Source organism: Dicentrarchus labrax, unplaced genomic scaffold (assembly GCF_905237075.1).
Source record: "Dicentrarchus labrax unplaced genomic scaffold, dlabrax2021, whole genome shotgun sequence".
NCBI classification, from domain to species: Eukaryota; Metazoa; Chordata; class Actinopteri; family Moronidae; genus Dicentrarchus; species Dicentrarchus labrax.
Window position 1 is genome coordinate 11,695,073 of NW_026136722.1, and position 19,036 is coordinate 11,714,108.

At 40.7% G+C, this 19,036-nt stretch overlaps 2 protein-coding genes across 3 annotated transcripts in view; one reads left to right on the plus strand and one right to left on the minus strand.

Annotated features, from left to right (window-relative positions):
• The window catches only part of soul5 (heme-binding protein soul5), a 163,310-nt gene that overhangs the window by 81,504 nt on the left and 62,770 nt on the right, over positions 1–19,036 (minus strand). The window lies entirely within an intron of this gene.
• The window catches only part of col5a3a (collagen, type V, alpha 3a), a 47,496-nt gene continuing 36,784 nt past the window's right edge, over positions 8,325–19,036 (plus strand). Inside the window, exons 1-3 of one of the 2 annotated variants that reach the window (XM_051389257.1) lie at positions 8,325–8,601; positions 18,230–18,397; positions 18,780–18,993. In XM_051389257.1, the coding sequence (XP_051245217.1) occupies positions 8,517–8,601; positions 18,230–18,397; positions 18,780–18,993 (467 nt within the window). In that variant the 5' untranslated portion in view covers positions 8,325–8,516. The remainder of the gene's footprint in view (positions 8,602–18,229; positions 18,398–18,779; positions 18,994–19,036) is intronic. The other variant, XM_051389258.1, reaches the window with a different exon arrangement.

The following is a 19,036-nucleotide window of genomic DNA, read 5'->3' on the forward strand; positions in this document are numbered from 1 at the left end:
TTGTTGTCTAAATACTAACTAAATATAAGAATGGAAGAAGTGTGGTGTGAGTTTGGTGTTTGTCAATGATTCCATTAGCAAGAGTCTGTCATGGTGACTAATGGACCCTGTTCTTGACAGATGATATTAGGGGTCAATGTGCCTCTGATAAGATCTCAAAGCAGACTTGCTTCTATTTCTGTGATGAAAGGCCATAGTGCAAGAGTCAGAGTCTGTCATGTTTGGACCTGTTGCTAAATGTGATGCAACCACATGCAAACTGTAAACAGTATGGTGGAAGATGTATGTTTTCCATTTGCTCTAATACTGATCTTCATAACCCCCGAGCAGAGATAAGTGAATTAGCCAAAGAGCAATCCGGGGTGATAAGTGAGTGATCTATGTGCTAAAACAGTTTTCTGCATCTACTTATTCCTCCAATAAAGGATGTTATCAGATTTCTTTTACAATTTTTAACCCCCAGGCTTTTTTATTTTAAAAAAAGTATGTATTCTTAATTTGTTAAAATATTTAATTTAGTAAATGCATTCATTAAAGAATAGCATACTTAGCATACTGGTTTCTGTTTTGAATTATTTTGCTGGATCTTCTCTGCTCAGACGCTTTTGTTTGTCGTTCGCACAGAGTTCAGGAGGATTAGGCAGTACTCTATAGGAGGCCGCCTAGGCCAAAATTAAATACTTCACTTGCACATACATATATACCGGTACTTACTAAGTACTTGCACACACATACACATACTCTCTTGTATATACATACCGGTGTGTATGTAAATGCAAGTGAAATATTAAGTTTAGGCTTTTGGGTTTCTCACAATACACTGGCATGATATTTTATAATAATAAGTTAATATAATAATTAGTCTGACATGCAAAATAGTTCCACACAGGTAACGTGAATCTGGATGTGTTTTCTGTTGATTTTTTCTCCTCAGTTAATCCAATCTGATTATGTATTCCATAATGCATCTAAGACTTGTAATTTATTTTCTGATCCAGAACATTTCTGTCCTTTAAAACATATTGTGAGCATACAATGATAAATATAGGTGCCCCTGTTTTAATCCTCCCCCCTGGTTACCCCCTTTAACCACAATCCCCTTTTAACATGTTAACACAGTTTGAAGCATTAAGGACACTTTAAGGACAAGATAAAACAGTAGGTGAAAGCACAGGACATACACACACACAGAGAACAGCAGAAGGAACAGTGGGAGAGGACAGGGACGGTTTCCTCCTTTGAGGGTAAACTGAGGTTACAGCAGCTATTCATTTCTGTCATAACTTTGAAAGGAGAGATTCTCCCACAGGGAAGACATTTTTTAACAATGAGTGGAGTCCTGGCCTGATCCATCAAGGGTCAGTCAGTAACCAGCAGGCTAATGGTTTGAAGACAGGTTTAGCTTTACTGTGAAATATCCACCTCAAGCATGTGAACTCAACACATGAGCATATCATTTAAAAAATATATTTTTTATAGACTTACAACCATCATTGCTTGTGATAAATTGTCTAATATGTTGACAACACAGAGCAGACAGTCAGCTTACATAGAGTTCAGGCCCAATTTCCTCTTTCTGTCTCACAGAGCTGATGTCTGCTTATTTAGAACATCCCTAAGCTCTGACCCATTTCTTTCACTGGAAAAGCAGAAGTTTACAATGAGATAACAAAAGTATAATTTGCATTGTGAGATAAAGCAGCTTTAAATCCGAGTTGACAGTGTGAAAAACAACATGCACTGCAGAGACGTTTTAGTTTATATATTTGGCTACATTTCAGATTTTAGAGAGTAACCTACAATTAAAGGCGGAATAGAGCACCGAAATTCTAAGCAACAAAACATAGACATGTCAAAAAGAAAGGCATTCTTTTTTCACCTCTTTTTCACAATGTGAGTGAAAGAATCCATGTAACAACGTATGTTACTTTTTGCCTTTTTTATGGCAGAGCAGCAGGTGGTGGTGTGAGCAAATGTCATGGTCAGGGATGAACAGAGAATGAAAAATGACCATGAGCCTTTGACCTAGCCCAGCCCACTAACACTGACCCAACAATTAAAAAGCCCTGAATAGCCAGTTGGCTCTTTTGCTACCAACTCCTTATTTTGTATATGACCCCTAATGTTATATTATGACACAATACAAAAAAGTATAAACTCAGTAAAGACCAACCCTAAAGCTAGAACCGCCTGTTAAGTAAGGAGTAAGGAGTCCAATGATACACAACATTTTATTATATTTTGTTTTCATCAGTCCATTAATGGCCCAACAGGAAAGCTGTTGGTACTCCAGATGGCCAGTCCACCAGCACATACGGTGCTAAAAAGGGCCGGAGGAAGCTGGTGGAATAAAATCAGGGCTATCCCTGGCATGCTTTCGCTTGTGCCTCTGGAGAAAGTGGACAGGTGTGGATGGAGATGAGGAGGGGTGCTGGACAGCCAGTGATGTCTACCAGCCTCCAAGCTATTTCTGTGGAATTTCAGAAGATTGAAGCACTAAGACACCGAAGAAGTGAGGAAAGAGACAAAGAGGAGGGGATGATACAAGCCCCTACATGCTTTTCCATGCCACACGCTTTCTCTGCCTTTAATGTGTTGTTGTAAACCCTCCTCCCTTTTTCACCTCAGACTTTCCCCTCTTCACTTTCTCTGCACCTATTCACAGTAGCTAACCCTTCTTGTAGCAATCAGTTTTTCAACATCGTTCGTCAGAGCTTTCACCTGTTCCCTCTAACACCTCTGAGCATACTCCAGCTGTGCCCCGGGCCCAAATCATCTGTAACCTCTTTATCAAAGTCCAAGTCTTAGAAAATGACACCCCCATCCCCTCTAAACATGCTTTTATAGCATAATAGTCAATTTCCTGTGTACTGACTTGAGCAGATGCTCCTGGAACTTTCACGACTGTTCCAGCTGACTTTATAAGCCCAATGTCTGTTTTCACTTATCATAATTAAAGATGGATTTTGTGATTAGCCTGAGATGCTATTCTAAATGTACAATGTACGAAATGTATATTTCCTTTAACATTTTTGATGCTTTTAAATATAACATTTTTATGCATGCAAATTTTTTTTAGCACAATTTTACAAATATTTTCTACAAATCCTCATCATAAAGAAAGTGCATCGAACGGACTATCGCATGTTTTGGCCCTCCTGTTGGTGGCATCTCCATGCAGTAGCACTGGACAGAGACAGACTCTGGTTGATGCTACTGGAAGGGGACTCTGGCTGTGTGAAAGGGCCAAGAGACTGGAATGTTTGCCACAGGTCAGGAGTGGCGCTTTCTGCTCTTTTGTGTGCAGTCTGCAGAGGAGGTGTGGAATGCAAACTTCCTGAGAATAAAAGGGACGAAGGGAAAGAGTAGCTGGGGGTCGGTGGGCGGGAGGGAGACTTAAAAACAGCGAAAGAATAGGTGCAAAGACTCAAAAAGGAGTGAGCTGGGAAAGTGTTTTAGGGGTTCTGAGGCAGACAGAGAACACCGTTAATTGAGAAAATTGCTAAAAGAGAAGTCCACGAGCTGCTCCGAAAGAGGAGAGTTAAAAGTGTTGCTGCAGCTGCAGACCACACACAATGAACACTCAACAGAGAGTGCTTTGAGAGCAATGACACACTAAAGATCATAATGTGGCATTTCTCAGCTCCAGTTAATGACATTCTTAGAAACATTCATAGAGTTACAGCTCAACATTATACGTCATTCATACATTCTGAGTCACATGCCTGTTGAAAAGCATTAGCCTAGTCAAACAGTGAAATTTAGATTGGACTCAAAAGACTGTTGTTGCATAAAATGTCTTCATGGAAACAAGTTGAAACATAAAGAACAGTGCCAGAGTGGAGGTTATTCAAAGGTTTTCCAAAAACAGAAAGCGAAGAGAAACAACAGCATGGTGCCAGTTAAATCTGATCTTAGGCAAACTTAAGTACACAGATAGATTCCCAGGGGGGCTGTCCACTTAGCCACTGTGGCACCATGTTACAGGACTCTTCTGACCAAATCCTTTGCATTTTGTATCCCCACAGTATCTGCTCTTAGAGTAAAATACATTTTATATTATAAATTAAATGATTTCCTATGGTTTTTGAAAGAAAATTGGTGTTATCTGGGCCTGGAACTAAAATTCAAATGTTTTTCACACAATGGGACAGTTCAAAGAAATATTGGTGTGAATCACGGTGTCAGTGTTCGAATTTACTATAAGTACCCCTGCAAATGCCAATTTTCAACCTAATCATGGTGTTTTGTGTTATAAACTGAGTGAACGGTGAAGAGCACGGTACACAGCAGAGTAAGTTTGAGTATGGTTACTGGTTCAGTTTATTTAGTCTATTTGTTTGAGCAGTTCATTTAACAGACATGGTCCTTAGATGTTAATTAGCTTGGTCTCCCGTCATCTCTAAATATTATAATTATCACCAGACTGGCAGTTCCCCTTACTGGCCCAATGCAAAAAGGAAAATTTCCACACATTTTCTCGTGGTCACATCCTTGGTTTGGCAATTTAGGCAGCAGGGTTTAGTAACTGACTGTGGCGTAACAGCTTGTCATCCAATCCCTGCTCAGCTTTGGCTCTGACGGTGATCTTGCTCCTTTCAACAAGGCTCAAGTGTACAGGGTTTTTTTTTTTTTTTCAAATTCCAAATACCGCAATTGCAGTGGTGATGAAATACCAAGCAGTTAATCTTATCCTGTCTGATGTGCTCACTCTACCGCCTTGTACCACAGGCCCAACCCAGAATACCTGTTATAGGATGGATTTGTATCACAGGATGTGGTTTGGTGAAAGCTCTTATGTAAGAACACATGCTGTCTGATATATGGAGATGCTATCATCAGCAGTCAGTGGGTGGCACAGTCACGTTTCTCTTGAGGTGCTTTCACAGATCAGGGGGTTTACCAGGCTCTGACAGATTAACCTACATTTCCCCCCACAAGAAAAATGTGCATTTGTTCAGTGCTTGTGTTTTTTGGCCTTTGTACTTAAGTCCTTAAGGATGTCAGATTTCTTTTTTTTCTGCATGAAAGTTCATTCATAGCTTTTCTTGCATTCAATATGTATTGTAGACAGATGTTGGCTTTTACTTGGGTTCCCCATGTGCAGGAAAACTTATCGAAGGCTCATTCTTAATTCTGCTATTAATAGTGAAATGAAGTGACAATGGAAGTGCTGTCAGGCTTCACCACACACACACAAACCACAAACTTATATACACAATATAACATCACAATGAAAAGAAGTAATAACAATGTTTATCATATAATATTCTACTAAATGTCATCCCAAGTCTATTAGGAAGGGAGGAGGAGGTTATTTCATAATGACATGGGGAAAAAAGGTATTTTTCCTTTTAAACATACATAAATCAATTTTTGGCAAGCTCAAAGAGTCAGTCGCCTCTTTCTTCTGAAACTTCACATGCATATTTTTCTTGACAGTTGGCCTGTTATCCTGTTCTGGCATGTTCCTCAACACAAGGTGCAGACCGGAGGCAGACTCAATTGAAAGCCCACTTTAGGGTCTCTAATCCTAAATTCTCATCAGCTCCTCCTGAGGATTAATCAGGTTTCACTATGTTTTACAGGGTTTAAAATATGGTAATGACGGATTACTTCACTTCACTTTAACTTCCACCCTGTCAGTGATTAAAAGTCCACCACTGATTTATCAGCACAGAATGACCTGCAGAGGGAGAGAGAGATACTTCCAGTCGCATCATATATCACATGTCTGGGATCAACGTCAAACTCCAATATTGTCAGCATAATTTATATCATTCTGAGAAATGAATCAATAAATAAAGATGTAAAGAGTTTGAAATTATAAGAGAAAAGAAGGGGAAAAAAACAGAAACACATCCTTAAGCATTTTCTTTCTGCAAAGTCTCTGGTAGATTCATCTCCTGCCAAATTTCATCTGTGATTTTTTTCAACCGCTTATCCATAAATACATGACAAAACACATATGGAGTATAATTTAGTATCTTGGCATTTCCACATGATTTGTAAATGTTAGCAGTGTGTGTGCAAAACAAAGTGGCTCTGTTGGTTTTTGCAGATTGATTATCGGGACAAATAGAGAGCCAGCATGAACTGACTTAATTTTCCATGTAAAGCACATTTATGTGTTTACAACAACTAGAAAAATGCTAATCTATTTACCTTTCATTAATCATTATCAGTCTGATCTGTGAAACCCTCTCGGTTAATGAAAGTTGACAAACTACTGGCATGAGACAAATGGATTGACTTTGATCTTAATTGGAATTTTCCTGCGCATTACGGTCATGTCATGTAATAATTCAAATGTATGCGCTGAGGCTCCCATGCTCAATCAACGCACGTTTGGTGCCAGTCATGTGGAAAACCAAAGTGTGTGGTTAATGTCAGGTTTATTTCTTAATAAGGAACTCATCATACATTAGAAGTTTTACTTTGTTTTACTGTTTTAAAAAGAATAATGATCTGTAAGTCATACAGGTCCCATAGTTGGACAAAGGTACATAGCACATGCTGTGGAAATATTTCTCACCCAGAGCTCAAACTACCCACTGGACTCTTAGTAACTATCTGCTAAAAGCTGCTTGGAATGTGGCCCTGACTCGGCTGGCTATAAGCTGGTACTGAAAAGGGAGACGGTGGGAGGTCAGGGTGTCCGTTGTTTACCAACCAGATCAACCTCAATCTGCGAGTGCTTCTGTTGAACCTCCGTCTATCTCTCACTCCCATGGTTTTCGGTTCTTTCATGTCACTCTCCCATTTGTGCTCCCACAATTTACTTTTAGTTGTTGAGGCTCAGGAAATGCCGGGTCCCTTATTTAAATTTTATTTTTTTAGGTTGTTTTTTAATGTTACCTCACTTTTTGACATTATTTTTTTGTCATCAAGATGTGTTAAAATGTACATGCATCATAACTGTCTGTGGGTCAATGATGTTTAATGTCTATTAATTTGTGGTCAGAGTTGGGTTTGGCTAGAAATAATATGAAACAGCATATTTAGATAAAAGAGAGACTTGTGACTTCTTAATGGGTCTGTTTCTCCCTCTTTCTGTGGTTTGTGACTCTTCTCTAGTGAAAAATGTTGGTTTGCCTTAATTCCTCTGAGGGATTTCAGCTCCCACTTAGCTTACAAAGGCCCGTTGTAGCTTGGGTTATAGAAGTGTTATCTTTGGTAATTTTCTATTTAGGCAAGGTCTTCAAGTCTTATCTTAGAACAAGTCTCAACTGAACACCACAGTCTTCCTAGAATTAATTAGGCTTTTGGCAGGACTATATTCAGCCTCCACAGGTAATCGACACTGCAGGCTTCAGTTTGACACATGATTGGGACAGATGTCCCCGGCAGTATTAAGAGGTAGATGACTTGTCACAACTAATTATTTCTGCACATTCATGTCAACAGTAACCCTATTAAGAGATTATTAATTTCTTGTTGTTCTATGCAAACTAATTTCATGCTGCGTTATGCGTGTTCATTACAAAATGGACACTTAAATGTGTCTTTCCAACATTTTCATAAAGACAAACATTGATGTTTCTTTTTAGTGGAAACAGGAACTCTCTTTTGTCTAGTGCATTTTATCTAGGAGGTTGGAAGATGACTCAACTTAAAGTTAGGGGATGTGTAATAATACATCCTTTTGTCTTGAATAATGTTTTTTAGCCAGGTGTGCCTGCCCCTGAACTAGCAGTCCACAACCTCTATCCTGAGGTGATTCAGCCTCCAGCCTCACAGTGGTCAAGCTCCAGCCTGAACAAGCATTACAGAAACGCTGCAGCAATGCTGAGCTGAGATTAGACTGATGGGGGAGATAACCTGCCCTGCTCTGCAAAAACTCCATGAACTGTCCAGGGCTGTTGTAATGTTGAGGTGTATACCTCATGCTGTGTGTAAGTACAAAGCTTGGATACACCCTCCAGCTTTAAATTATCTAGCCAGACCTTCACTGTCACGAAAAAGTTGGGAATCTGTCAGGGCCAGATAAGAAGATTAAAATGCTGAGATCATTTTCATCATCATTATCATCATGGCCACTGTATTCACAATCATATTACCTACATTCAGGCGCAGTGCCTCTGGCTACATCTGCAAAAATCAGGAAACTGACAGCTTACCAGGTAAGAACCTTGTGCTCGACATCACTTGGGTAATGACCACCTCAAAGAGATGAGACCTAACAAATTATCGCGAGTAATAAACGTGATTTATGAGTCTTCAGCAGGCGCACAGCTCATGCAAGCGTCCCAGGACACCGTCCTATGGGAGGGAAGAGGCGGAGGAGGTGGAGAGCAGAGGGAGGGAGTGAGGGTGAGAGGGAGAAATTGAATGAGAGGGACAGAGCGAAACTGAGAGGAGCCACCACAACAAAAAACTTCTCCAACAATCAAGCAAGTGGAACTACAGACTCTCTCCTTTTCTTCCCCGCATGGCTGCTGAGTTCCTGCAAATATAACTTCTGCAGTATAAAAAGTTCTGGTGGCGGAGCCAGAGGAGGGTCTCCGCTTGGAAAGATGGACCACTTGTTAAGGAGCAGGTCACGCAGGAGAACACCGCTATTTCTTTTAATCCTACTTCACGTGACGGCGGCACAGACTGGTAAAGTATCAAGTTGAACGCCTGCAGCTGAATAATAAAGATGTCCCCGCGCTATAGATGCTAGAATCAGTCAAAATGTCGATTCAAGTCCCGTCAGTTCATTCTGTAAATTATGCACTGTCGCCCTTATCTGAATTTCCATGACTTTTTTCAGGCACCTTCATTCATCATTTGACCCCCAGCCAACTCGAAGTTATTAGCTCAGACGCATAATCTTTACTTTAATATTTCCACTTTGGATCCTGGTGTGTGTGAGATTGATGTCTGCGCTTTGGATCTGTGTGAATGTTTTGGTGATGCCGCCACTTGCCCCACAGAGTCGCTTTAGGCTCGGATTAAAATTGGGAGCTGGCTCAAATGACTTTTAGAAGTTGTCGGAAGGTTTTTCAGAAGTGTGCAGAGGATTTGCGTTTATGTATGAGCTACTTTCTTGCACGCATACATATTAATTAGCCTCGCCGTTGCACAGGGGAGCAGATTTTTTTGATTGATTCGGTGTTTCTTGCTCCAGCTTGCAGGTTTCCAAGCTTTGAATATGAATGCGTCCTTCCTGCGTCAGGTGTGCTTGGAAGACTTGCGCCCGACCTCTGGGGATGCATGATGTCATGTTTGAGTTTGCTTGTGACCAGCGTCGGTTTACTGTGAAAAGGTTTAACGTTGGCTTGAGAAAGACGTGAATGGCTCAACACTAACCGCACTGAGTAGATTAAAATTCCTGTCATGGATCTGTTTAATGTGCCCTCTGCTCACATAGGTCTTGTTGCCTTAGTTATGATTATTCTGGCACACATCCATATTTTGTATGTTTAATTTCAGGCTAATACCAAAGGTCAGATTTTACACAGTTGTAATTTAAGTGACCCAATCACTCTATGTATTGAAGAGTGGAACCGGACTATTATTTCAATTATGCACCTGCAAAAGGAAGGCCTGGTGGTCCCTGCCTGTCAAACAGCTGTGTCTCTCTGTCTGTCACAGTGTCCTGGTGTCCACATTTGCTGCACTTTCAGGCTTGTTCAGCAAGAGCTGCAGCCATTTTAAGACTTCCTTGTTCCCAAGATAGCCAGTAACAACCAACTTGTTCATACATACTGTATGCCATTTGGCCCACTGCTATCTGTCACACAAACAGGCCTCCATGCCCTGTGGCCATGTCCTGAGTATCTTCAACTGGTAGGAGACCATTTCCGTGCAGGTGCTGCGGTTTAGGGACTCTCTGATGAAGCGACATGCCTCAACAGCGGGAGTTAACCCTGTGGTCACCAGAAGTGCTTAAAGATGTCTAATTTTCACCCGTGGCTTTCCACATGCACCCACTTTACGGCTGGCAGGATTTGTTGGAATTCACTGGCTAAAATAAAGCGATGGCAGGAGGGAGAGAGCCAGCTGACACACTCACAGTCAAGCGACACAGCGGCTGGTGTCCACTGCTCTCTAATAAGGGCCTGTGAAGTGAGAGGCTGAGATGATTTAAAAGTGCATTGGACATATGGTGGTGCTGATATGGCAGTCTTAAGATATGTGCATGTGGTTGATAATGTGTTTGTGTCTTTGAGCCTGTGAGTGTTTGTGTGCGTGTGTGTATTACAGTGCAAGAATGTTTTTCCCATATGCTTTCTGTGTGTTCGACAGAGATGAGAGAGTACTTTGTAGTCATGTTTGCTGACAGGAAGTGAGACATTCTTGCACACATCCACAGTTAGTTTCTGTTATAATCCTCTGTTCTTTTGCCTCAACACATTTTTGTTCAGTTTTCTTTTTTTTTTGTCTTTTTTACTGCTCTTTTCAAAGTCTGGGAATAGGGAGTGTTTATTTTTACTTTATATATTTTATCGCTTCATTTACATCATTGTTGCTTATGCCCTGCCTCATTCTTGACTGGTTCTATGACAGAGGGGAAATCGTGCGTACAGCCCCCTCACTGTGTCCCGTTTGATCCAGCCTCCTTGCCAGTCCTGCTCCAGACTCCCAAAAGGAGGACAGCGAGCCTTGTTTGCCTTTGATCTAGGAACAAATTAGTGGCAAATGAAAACAAATGAAAAAGGCAGCTGAATTTAGCAGGACAGAGAACAGGGAAAGAGCAATTTTACGCCTCTTACAGCTCTTGTGTTTTCTTTTGTTATGTGAGTTTGTGTTTCTCTAATGAAAACATTAAACATCAGGAGTGTGAGAGATGCTGATATCTGTCCCCTAGTTGCTGATGGTGCAAGTATAAAACTGCTTCTCAGACTGTTTGATCAGGCAAAGTGCTTGGATGTAGAAATGATGCTTAAACACTTTGTGGCGCCGGACTGCAATCTATAGTATTCAACACACATCTGGCTTCCAGAAACTCTGCAACTCCCTTTCCCTCAGGCTTCCCTGGCTTTGTGTTTCTGATCACTGGATGCTTCAAGGAGCTTTCTGTGGAACTACTTGGAGATGCTTGCTGTAGAATTGCAATGAGCACACATCAGGAGGTGTCCCCTTACATGTCATATTTGTCTTTATTCCAGTTTATGAGCCTCAGAATTATTTTTTATCATAGTCATCCATCACATGCTCATGCACATCTTAGCAGAGGTCACAGTTGCAAACTTCCTTACCAAAGCCATCTGTAGACTCAGAAAACAGTATGCTACCCTCAGTAACATTGTGACCCGGCTCATATTTCAACTTATCTGAACCTGCCAAGTGTCCTTTAGCATATAGACACTAAACTGCTGACATAGAGGGTAATGATCTTGGTCTCAAAGAGGCCCACAACTTCTTTAAAGTTTCCCTGACAAGCACAGAGGAACTGAACTTCTAAAGGAGTATCTGTATATATTAAACATGTACTACATATGGTGTGTGTATGTGTGTAGCATATAGGGCTATTCTTTGATTTTGCCAGCTCTGATGTTACACTCCATAATAGCTGCCTCAATGTTATGATGTCTGAGAGACTAAATGATGGCTTGGTGTTGAAACGTGAATGGGCTTGGCCATGTGTACACTTGCATGTTTGTATCTAGGTAATCCTCTGTGCTGGAGGTGTGTATCCTGTAAATGTGCATAAGAATTGTGAATTTGTATTTTGTTGTGGTGGGGTGTTATATTACATATTTATGAAGACCTGAAATTCTCAGAAGGCTAAACAGATAAGAAAAGATCTTCCAGTATCAGGATATTTTAAACACTCTCCCCACCTCTTAAAGGTCCAGTGTGTAGGATTTATTGGCATCTAGTGGTGTAGCGCTTCACCCTTCCCTTCCAAGTGCGAGGGAAAAACTACAGAACGCACTATCTCTAGAGCCAGTTTTTGGCTTGTCCATTCTGGCCTACTGTAGAAACATGGCAGTTAAACATGGCAGCATCCACAGAATCCATGAATCACGAAAACACAACAGTTCTTATCTTCAGGTGATTATACACTAATGCAAATATACCTTTGAATATTATATTGCATATCTGCTAATAGATCCTCCTAAATCTTACACACTTTACCTTTAAAGGGAGATAAATGATTAGAGGGTCAGCCTAGGATAGGGACCAATGTTAGGCATGCAGTTTATGGAATACATTGACTGTAGTCAAAGAATGTCCTCACAAGCATAGAAGTACAGATGTGTGTTTCCGTATGTGTTTGTGTGGAGTGCCTGCCCAGTTAAGGGCCTTGAGGGGCAGGTGTTTTCTCTATGGGCCAAGCAGCTTTTGGCCTGGCGACCTATCATGCGGTGAACAAACATGAGCAGAACAAACTGTGGAGATTGAAAAATGTGGTGCTGATGTGAACTGGAAGGAAATGTGTAACCAGATTCCACTAGAATTTAGCAGCTTCAACACCAAAAGTAGCATGTAACTCACAGTGAGCATTCGCAACAGGACACGGCCACTAAACCCTTTTCAGTAGAGCACTCTGAGCGAACTCAATTGTTTTATAGTTCTTTTTATAATATGTGTAGTCTCCTCATGTAGTACAAACGAGCAAGGAGTTATGTCAGAGGAAAAAAGTGGCCTACGTATGTGACTCAGATGTAATCATAAGTGCAAAAGATTTCCAAGAAGACCACTAATGATGATGAGTAAACGTTTTGTAAAGCTAGGTATAGATAAACACAGTGCCTGCAACTGTGCAATTGACAGGCATGTTTGATATGATACATTAGCACTTCATACACTGAGGCACTTTAGGTTCAGACATTGTTGTTCATGCCCAGGTTATTATTGTAGTAGGATCAGTCAGTGGATTTCACGCATGAGAATGCACATGTACAGGAAATGGTTCAATAATTGTTCGTATACCATATGAAACTTTTGTAAAAAAAAAAAAAAGGACAGATTATGGCGCACAGCATTGATTATCCTGTGCTTTATTCCTCAAATTTGACAATTTCACTTAATGTAGAAGGCTTTGTCAGAGTTATAGGAAGTAAAGGGCAATGCTCTTGTAAAGGTTTTATTGCGGGATGGTCTCTGCAGTGTCATTTGCATGTTGTTCCAGAACATTTCCTGTTGCTGGTCAAGTAAGGTCCAGTCCTCGCCTTACTGGCCATTCCACTTTTTTGTTGTCTGAACACACTAAAACCACAGATTTCTTACATCAACCTCTGTGTTTGCATATCTTTGGCTGTCTTGCATCCCCTCATGTCTACAGAGGCTGGAGAACATAATCCTATAAAAAGTGCAGTTATAATGTGGTATTACAAATATTTTGGTATCACAGGCTACATGCTTAAAATTGATCAAAGAATAAATGTTAGGCACTATTTGTCACTTTCATCATCACTATTATTGTCTATTAATAATATTCATAACCCATAACCCTTCTGAATATGTTAAAAACCATTCCAAGCAGTTATAACCGCTGACTTGACTTGCTCCTAAACTCTCTCAGTGATAACTGAAAGCAGACCCAACCACAAAGCACATTCAGGGTGATAAACATCTCTGCCTCTCTGCATACTTCCAGCCTAACAGATGCCTCCTAAATTTGCCTTTGTCATAGATATTTCTAACACTCTCTGTGCTGTTTTAATAACCTCTGTTTACAAGTAAAAGAGCAAAGTGTTTGACAGATAAAATAATACAGTGATTCAGAGAGAAATCTTGACAAGGGCAGAGGTCCAAAGTGCTGTTTTTTCCTTCTGTGGGTGTTATAATTGAGCTACATATAAACACTGTGTGTAGGTTGTTTGGTCATACTAGTGTGACTTTGTGTACAGTCAGTTTATCAATCTTATTTGGCTGTTCAAGTGTTTAAATTTTCATCTTCTCAGAGTGTGTATTAGCTCTCCTTGCCTCATAGTGTTCTTGTCCACAAACACCAGTGACCCAGACGAAAGGTCACACCCACTGCTAATTAGATTAAGTCTATTCTTCATGGAGCCTAGGAGAGACTGTCTGTCACCATTTTTCCATAGTTAATCACTATATGTTTTACAGCTTGTCACATTTAAAAAAAAATTCTGAAGAAATGCTCCCTCAACAGAATGAAGAGTGGAATTTTAGTAAACAAAGATTTAAAAAGGAAGAAGCAATCCATTTAGATAATAGATAGGAATATGATGCTGCCTGTATATCTCTGCTTGATGTATACATATTCAGCACAGGATCACGTAATGGTTTCTTATTTATTGTAAAATGTTTGCAAATCTCGAAACAGTAATTCAAAGTTCAAATGTCAGTGCTTTTTTTCCACTCATCTTAGGTGTGGTCTAAGATAATATGGGAAACTCTCATTGCCCAGATTCATTTTGGCTTTATTTCTTGTTAAAATTCCCCGGTTCCCAGGCGCAATTGTTTTTGACAGTGCAGTATTGTGTGTGTGCAAGTGGTATTTTCAGGCTGAGCTTGGAGTGTAGGTGGTGTGAGTCATGAAGAATGTCTTTGGAGACATCTGCTGTAGAAACACAGAGAACACATTATGTCCATGTATGACTGAAGTGGCGTTTAGTTGTATTGACTGCAAGGCAGGGCGAGACTGTGTCAAGTGTCACACAGCAAGAGAAGATACACAGATATAGACTGTTTGGTGGCATTTCCAATGCATAGAACATGATCTGTGAGGTGGAGTGCTCTGCTCTTTTCTGTCAGAAAGACAGCAGACAGCACTTTTTCTGGTCAGATATGGTTATCTTGGAGAAAAAAGCACAAGGAAAAAAGAGCAAGAGAAATGTTTCATATGGAGAATCTGTATTTGTCCGTGTGCATTATTATGTACCTGCACAGTAATTACATGCTGTACAGTGTGTGTTAGCTTTTCCAAAATTGACGGATGTCTGTGAAATTGCTGGATGTTCCATCTCCTTCCCATGCACTCTGACCTTTTGGAGTGATTCAGAAACACTCTGAGTCATCAGTCCTTAGAGATTCTACAATGCTATTTGAAACATGTTGAGCCATGTCTTTCAGTGGTGGGGACAGCATGCTGCATGGGCTGCAAGTTCTGTCTATCAGTAGCCATACCAGAGAATTATTGAAGATTTTGATGTCTTTTATTCTCATCCACTTTTCCTAAGTTTGTCTAGAAGTAACATAATTTCACATGGGAGATAAGGACACGATTACCACAAAGCCTAATGAGATGCAAACAAAGCCTGCTCAGACAGTCATTGCTGCAGGATAGGTGAAGATGCTGAAAGATCTGGCACAACTTAAGGTGACATAAATGGATCCAAAACAGGGAATAGATAACTTTATTTTATTGATTGCTCCATGGATCCAGACTTCATATGGCTGCCTGCCACTAGCCTGGGGTTTTCCCTTTGACGCCAGAATCAGGGGTAGTGGTGTTGGAACTTATTTGTATTTTATGTGGGTCTCCCTGTATTTGACTATCATTTGGTGTTGTTGCAGGAGCTATCATTGTTACATTCTCTTAAGTTCAACACAGGTTTTTCCCACATCCTCTGAATCAGCTTGCTAAACCTATGTCTAAACAGTTTATTTTGCACACTTGGGTGGGGGATGCCTATTATTCAGTTTAACTGACAGATCACTGAATGCAGTTTCTTTCTTTTTTTTTGAGGAATTTCTGTTGCATGTCTCACATTTCTCCCTTTGGCATTGTTGCACATTTTGACTTTTCTCTGTTGTCTTGAGGGTGTCAGAGGTCAGCAGTCACCTGTCAACCCACAGCTGGAACATGTTCAGAACTGGGTGACAGTTATCTCTATAACACACAGTGGTTAAGGCAGAAATCTACTTTATGTGGTTCATGGGGTGCACTGACATATCTTTTGAATATCTGTATCTTTTGATTACTTGAAATGAAACAGTACTGGTGAAAAGTTAATTGTGTTAGTTTGTTTTGAGGCCATTTTGTCAGGTGCTGTTCCGGATAGGCTGACAGAAATCCAAGAATCCTGTATAATTAAACCCATGTTGCTTCAATTTAGAACAATATTCTGACTGTTCCAAACATCACTGCCTTATGACCTCGCTTCCTCTCTGTGCACAAGTATGTATGAGAGAGAGAAAGAACAAGATAGATAGATAGATAGAGAGAGACAGAGTTTACTGGATTCTAACCTTTGACTAAATCATAAACTTTCAACCTTGAAAGGAAATTGATTTGCAGTCAGGAATCAAGCAAGGCCACAACAGAGCTACAAAGAGCTCACTTGGGATCAGACAAAGATAGAGACACTCCTACCAATTCAATTAAATACAAACATTAAGGATTAGGACCCAGACATGATGTAAAGTGCAAAGTAAACTGCTATGAAGGGATAAAGTGCTTTGACAGAAATGCAGATGCTTACATTTTTAATGAAGATTGAGCTACAACAATAAAAGACGAGCACTTTGGCGTGCCACGTGTTTGTTTTTTGCTTCGTTTTTGATGACTTTCATAAGTCAATGTTATGAAGGCGAGTTTTGTGCAATCCGTTCACCTTACTCGCCAACTTAACCAGCAATTTCAATATTATTTTATCAGATTGATGCATTAACATTTCACACTCAAAATGAATCTTTCTTCAAATAAGAACTAACCCTGCTAGGTTTTCTTGCACATATGTAAAAACTGTGTTAAAGTGCCCAATAACTAAAATGTGTAATTGAAAACAATGTCCTTATTCTTGATTTAAGTGTGGGAGACTGGGCTGTGACCTTTTAAAGCCAATAGATACCTCATTCCTTGACATTTAGTTTTTGGTCCACTGTCACGATGGCTAGAGCAGATTTGAAAATTATCCTAAATGACTGTGTGTGGGTGAACATTTATTGGTGCCACTTGTACATGGAACAGCCTGAGGTTTCTGTTGTTAGAAGCCAGCAACTTCTGTAATTATCTAATTTACACAGCTTGTTTATGACTGTATAAATTCAAACTTTGAGCCCTCTGGTCTTAAATACCTTTAGATCTATACCTTATGTTTTCCATTGTTGGAGCCCAGCTGTAATTCACAGCTTAACCTATTTACAGCCCTGTTGCCATGCTAGGGGACTGAGAGGGCGAGCTCTCAAAGCTGCTTGGAAAAAATGGCCTCTGCTATTCAAATAAATAATGTCATAAAATGTAACGTGGTGTTTTTCTGCAAGCAATGTCTGGGTTATAGTAAACTCTCTCCACATGTTTAATTAACAAGGAGAATAAAAGGCAAGCCCTGTATGAGCGGCAAGAGCTACAGGAGGCAATTTGGGTTTAGGATCCTCATTTCAGATGCCTGGAATGCTAAGTGCTGAGTTGCCCCGAACAGGCTCTCTCTAGCAGCTGGTGGGAGACTGGCTGTGCACAAAACTCTGATCCTGGCTAATGCTCACGGCAGCACTTTATCAACAGAACATCTAATAACATGACCAGCGGACTGCAAATAAAGCACAGCACATTGTAATGAGAGAGAAACCTATGTCTACAGGGACAACAGTTGCCTTGCTTATTGCAAATAAGCATAATTTGATAGTGTATATATTTGCACAACAAAGATATTTCAATCTTAAAAATGGATGAGATCAGTTTTCTGGTTTGTAATAAAATGCAACTTGTTTGAAGAGTTTTCATGAGAATACTATCAATTAGCTTGATAAATAATGAGATGAGACCTTATTTATGCCAGTGGAGTGTTCAAATTGTGAAAATGCGATGCGGGCATATTGTTGCTCTCTGGTGCAGGCTGAGCGGTGTGCAGGTGTCAGCTGTCAGGTGTGCTGCAGTAGGATTATGGGTTAGGCAGTGTACCACCCCTATCCTATAATAACACCCACAGAAGCCTGGCCACCTGCCGCCACATCTCAGAGGAGCTTGTCTCTTCCGACTGCTAGGAAGCAGGAAGCCTCCACACTTTAAGACCAGCTTCTAGCCGCACTAAACCCTGCTCTTCAGCTCAGTAACAACCAGCACTTAACTGAGCCAGACAACAAAGTGCTGTCACACTGGCAAAGTTTAAGTGTTGGACTGACATGACTAAAAGCATGCTGCTGCCATCTGCCCAAGCTCCATCCTATTATAGGTAGTTTTTATATATTTTCATACAATTAGATACAGGAATAGAGAGAAAGCAGGGCGTTGGCTTATTTAAAAGCATGTACACAATATGTTGCTGGGGAAAAAAAGTCACAATTAGCTACAGTCATTGAGCATGAAATTAAAGAAAAACACTGTATTTCTTATACTATGCACATATGTACAGATGGCTCATTTTTTCTTTCTTTCCATTTCCAGCTGATCACATTGATGTTCTGCAAGTGCTGCAGCTGTCAGAGAACATGGAGGGGGTGTCCATGGAGGCTGGTCTCTGCACCAGCAGGAGGGGCATGGAGGAGACGGACCTGGCCTACAAGATAGACAAAAAGATCCAACTCAGTGCTCCCACCAAACAGCTCTTCCCTGGTAGTGGACCTTTTTCCTATTAGACCATATAACTGCATAGCCTCCAGTTCCAAGCAGCAATGAAATACTTCCAAAAAAGTATTCAAATGTGTCACTTTTGTGAGAGATTCTTCTCTCAGTGAAACCTTAAGAAATCTGACTTTGAACTCCCTTTACTACTCCTCGTGTGTGCTCACTTCTTTCATGGGCAATATTTTTCATCATTATTATCTTTACTCAGGTCTTACTGCCAGCGGGTGGTGCCTGCATGTTATAAAAATGTCTGCTCCCTGCTGTGCTCTCTCTTGTATGACTTAACAGCACTCCCCTCCTCTCCCCTCCTCTCCTCTCCTCTCCTCTCCTCTCCTCTCCTCTCCTCTCCTCTCCTCTCCTCTCTTTCCAGATTCCAATTTTCCTGAGAATTTCTCCCTGATGACTACAGTGCGAGCTAAAAAGGGCTCTCAGTTCTTCCTGCTTTCAGTGTATGATGACCAGGGGGTGCAGCAGCTGGGGCTCGAAGTGGGCCGCTCTCCTGTCTTCCTCTATGAGGACCAGCATGGGCAGCCCACACCAGAAATGTACCCCATCTTCAAGAGGATCAACCTGGCTGATGGAAAGTGGGTAGTCTGAGGGCCTATTACATTATAGCAGATATTAATG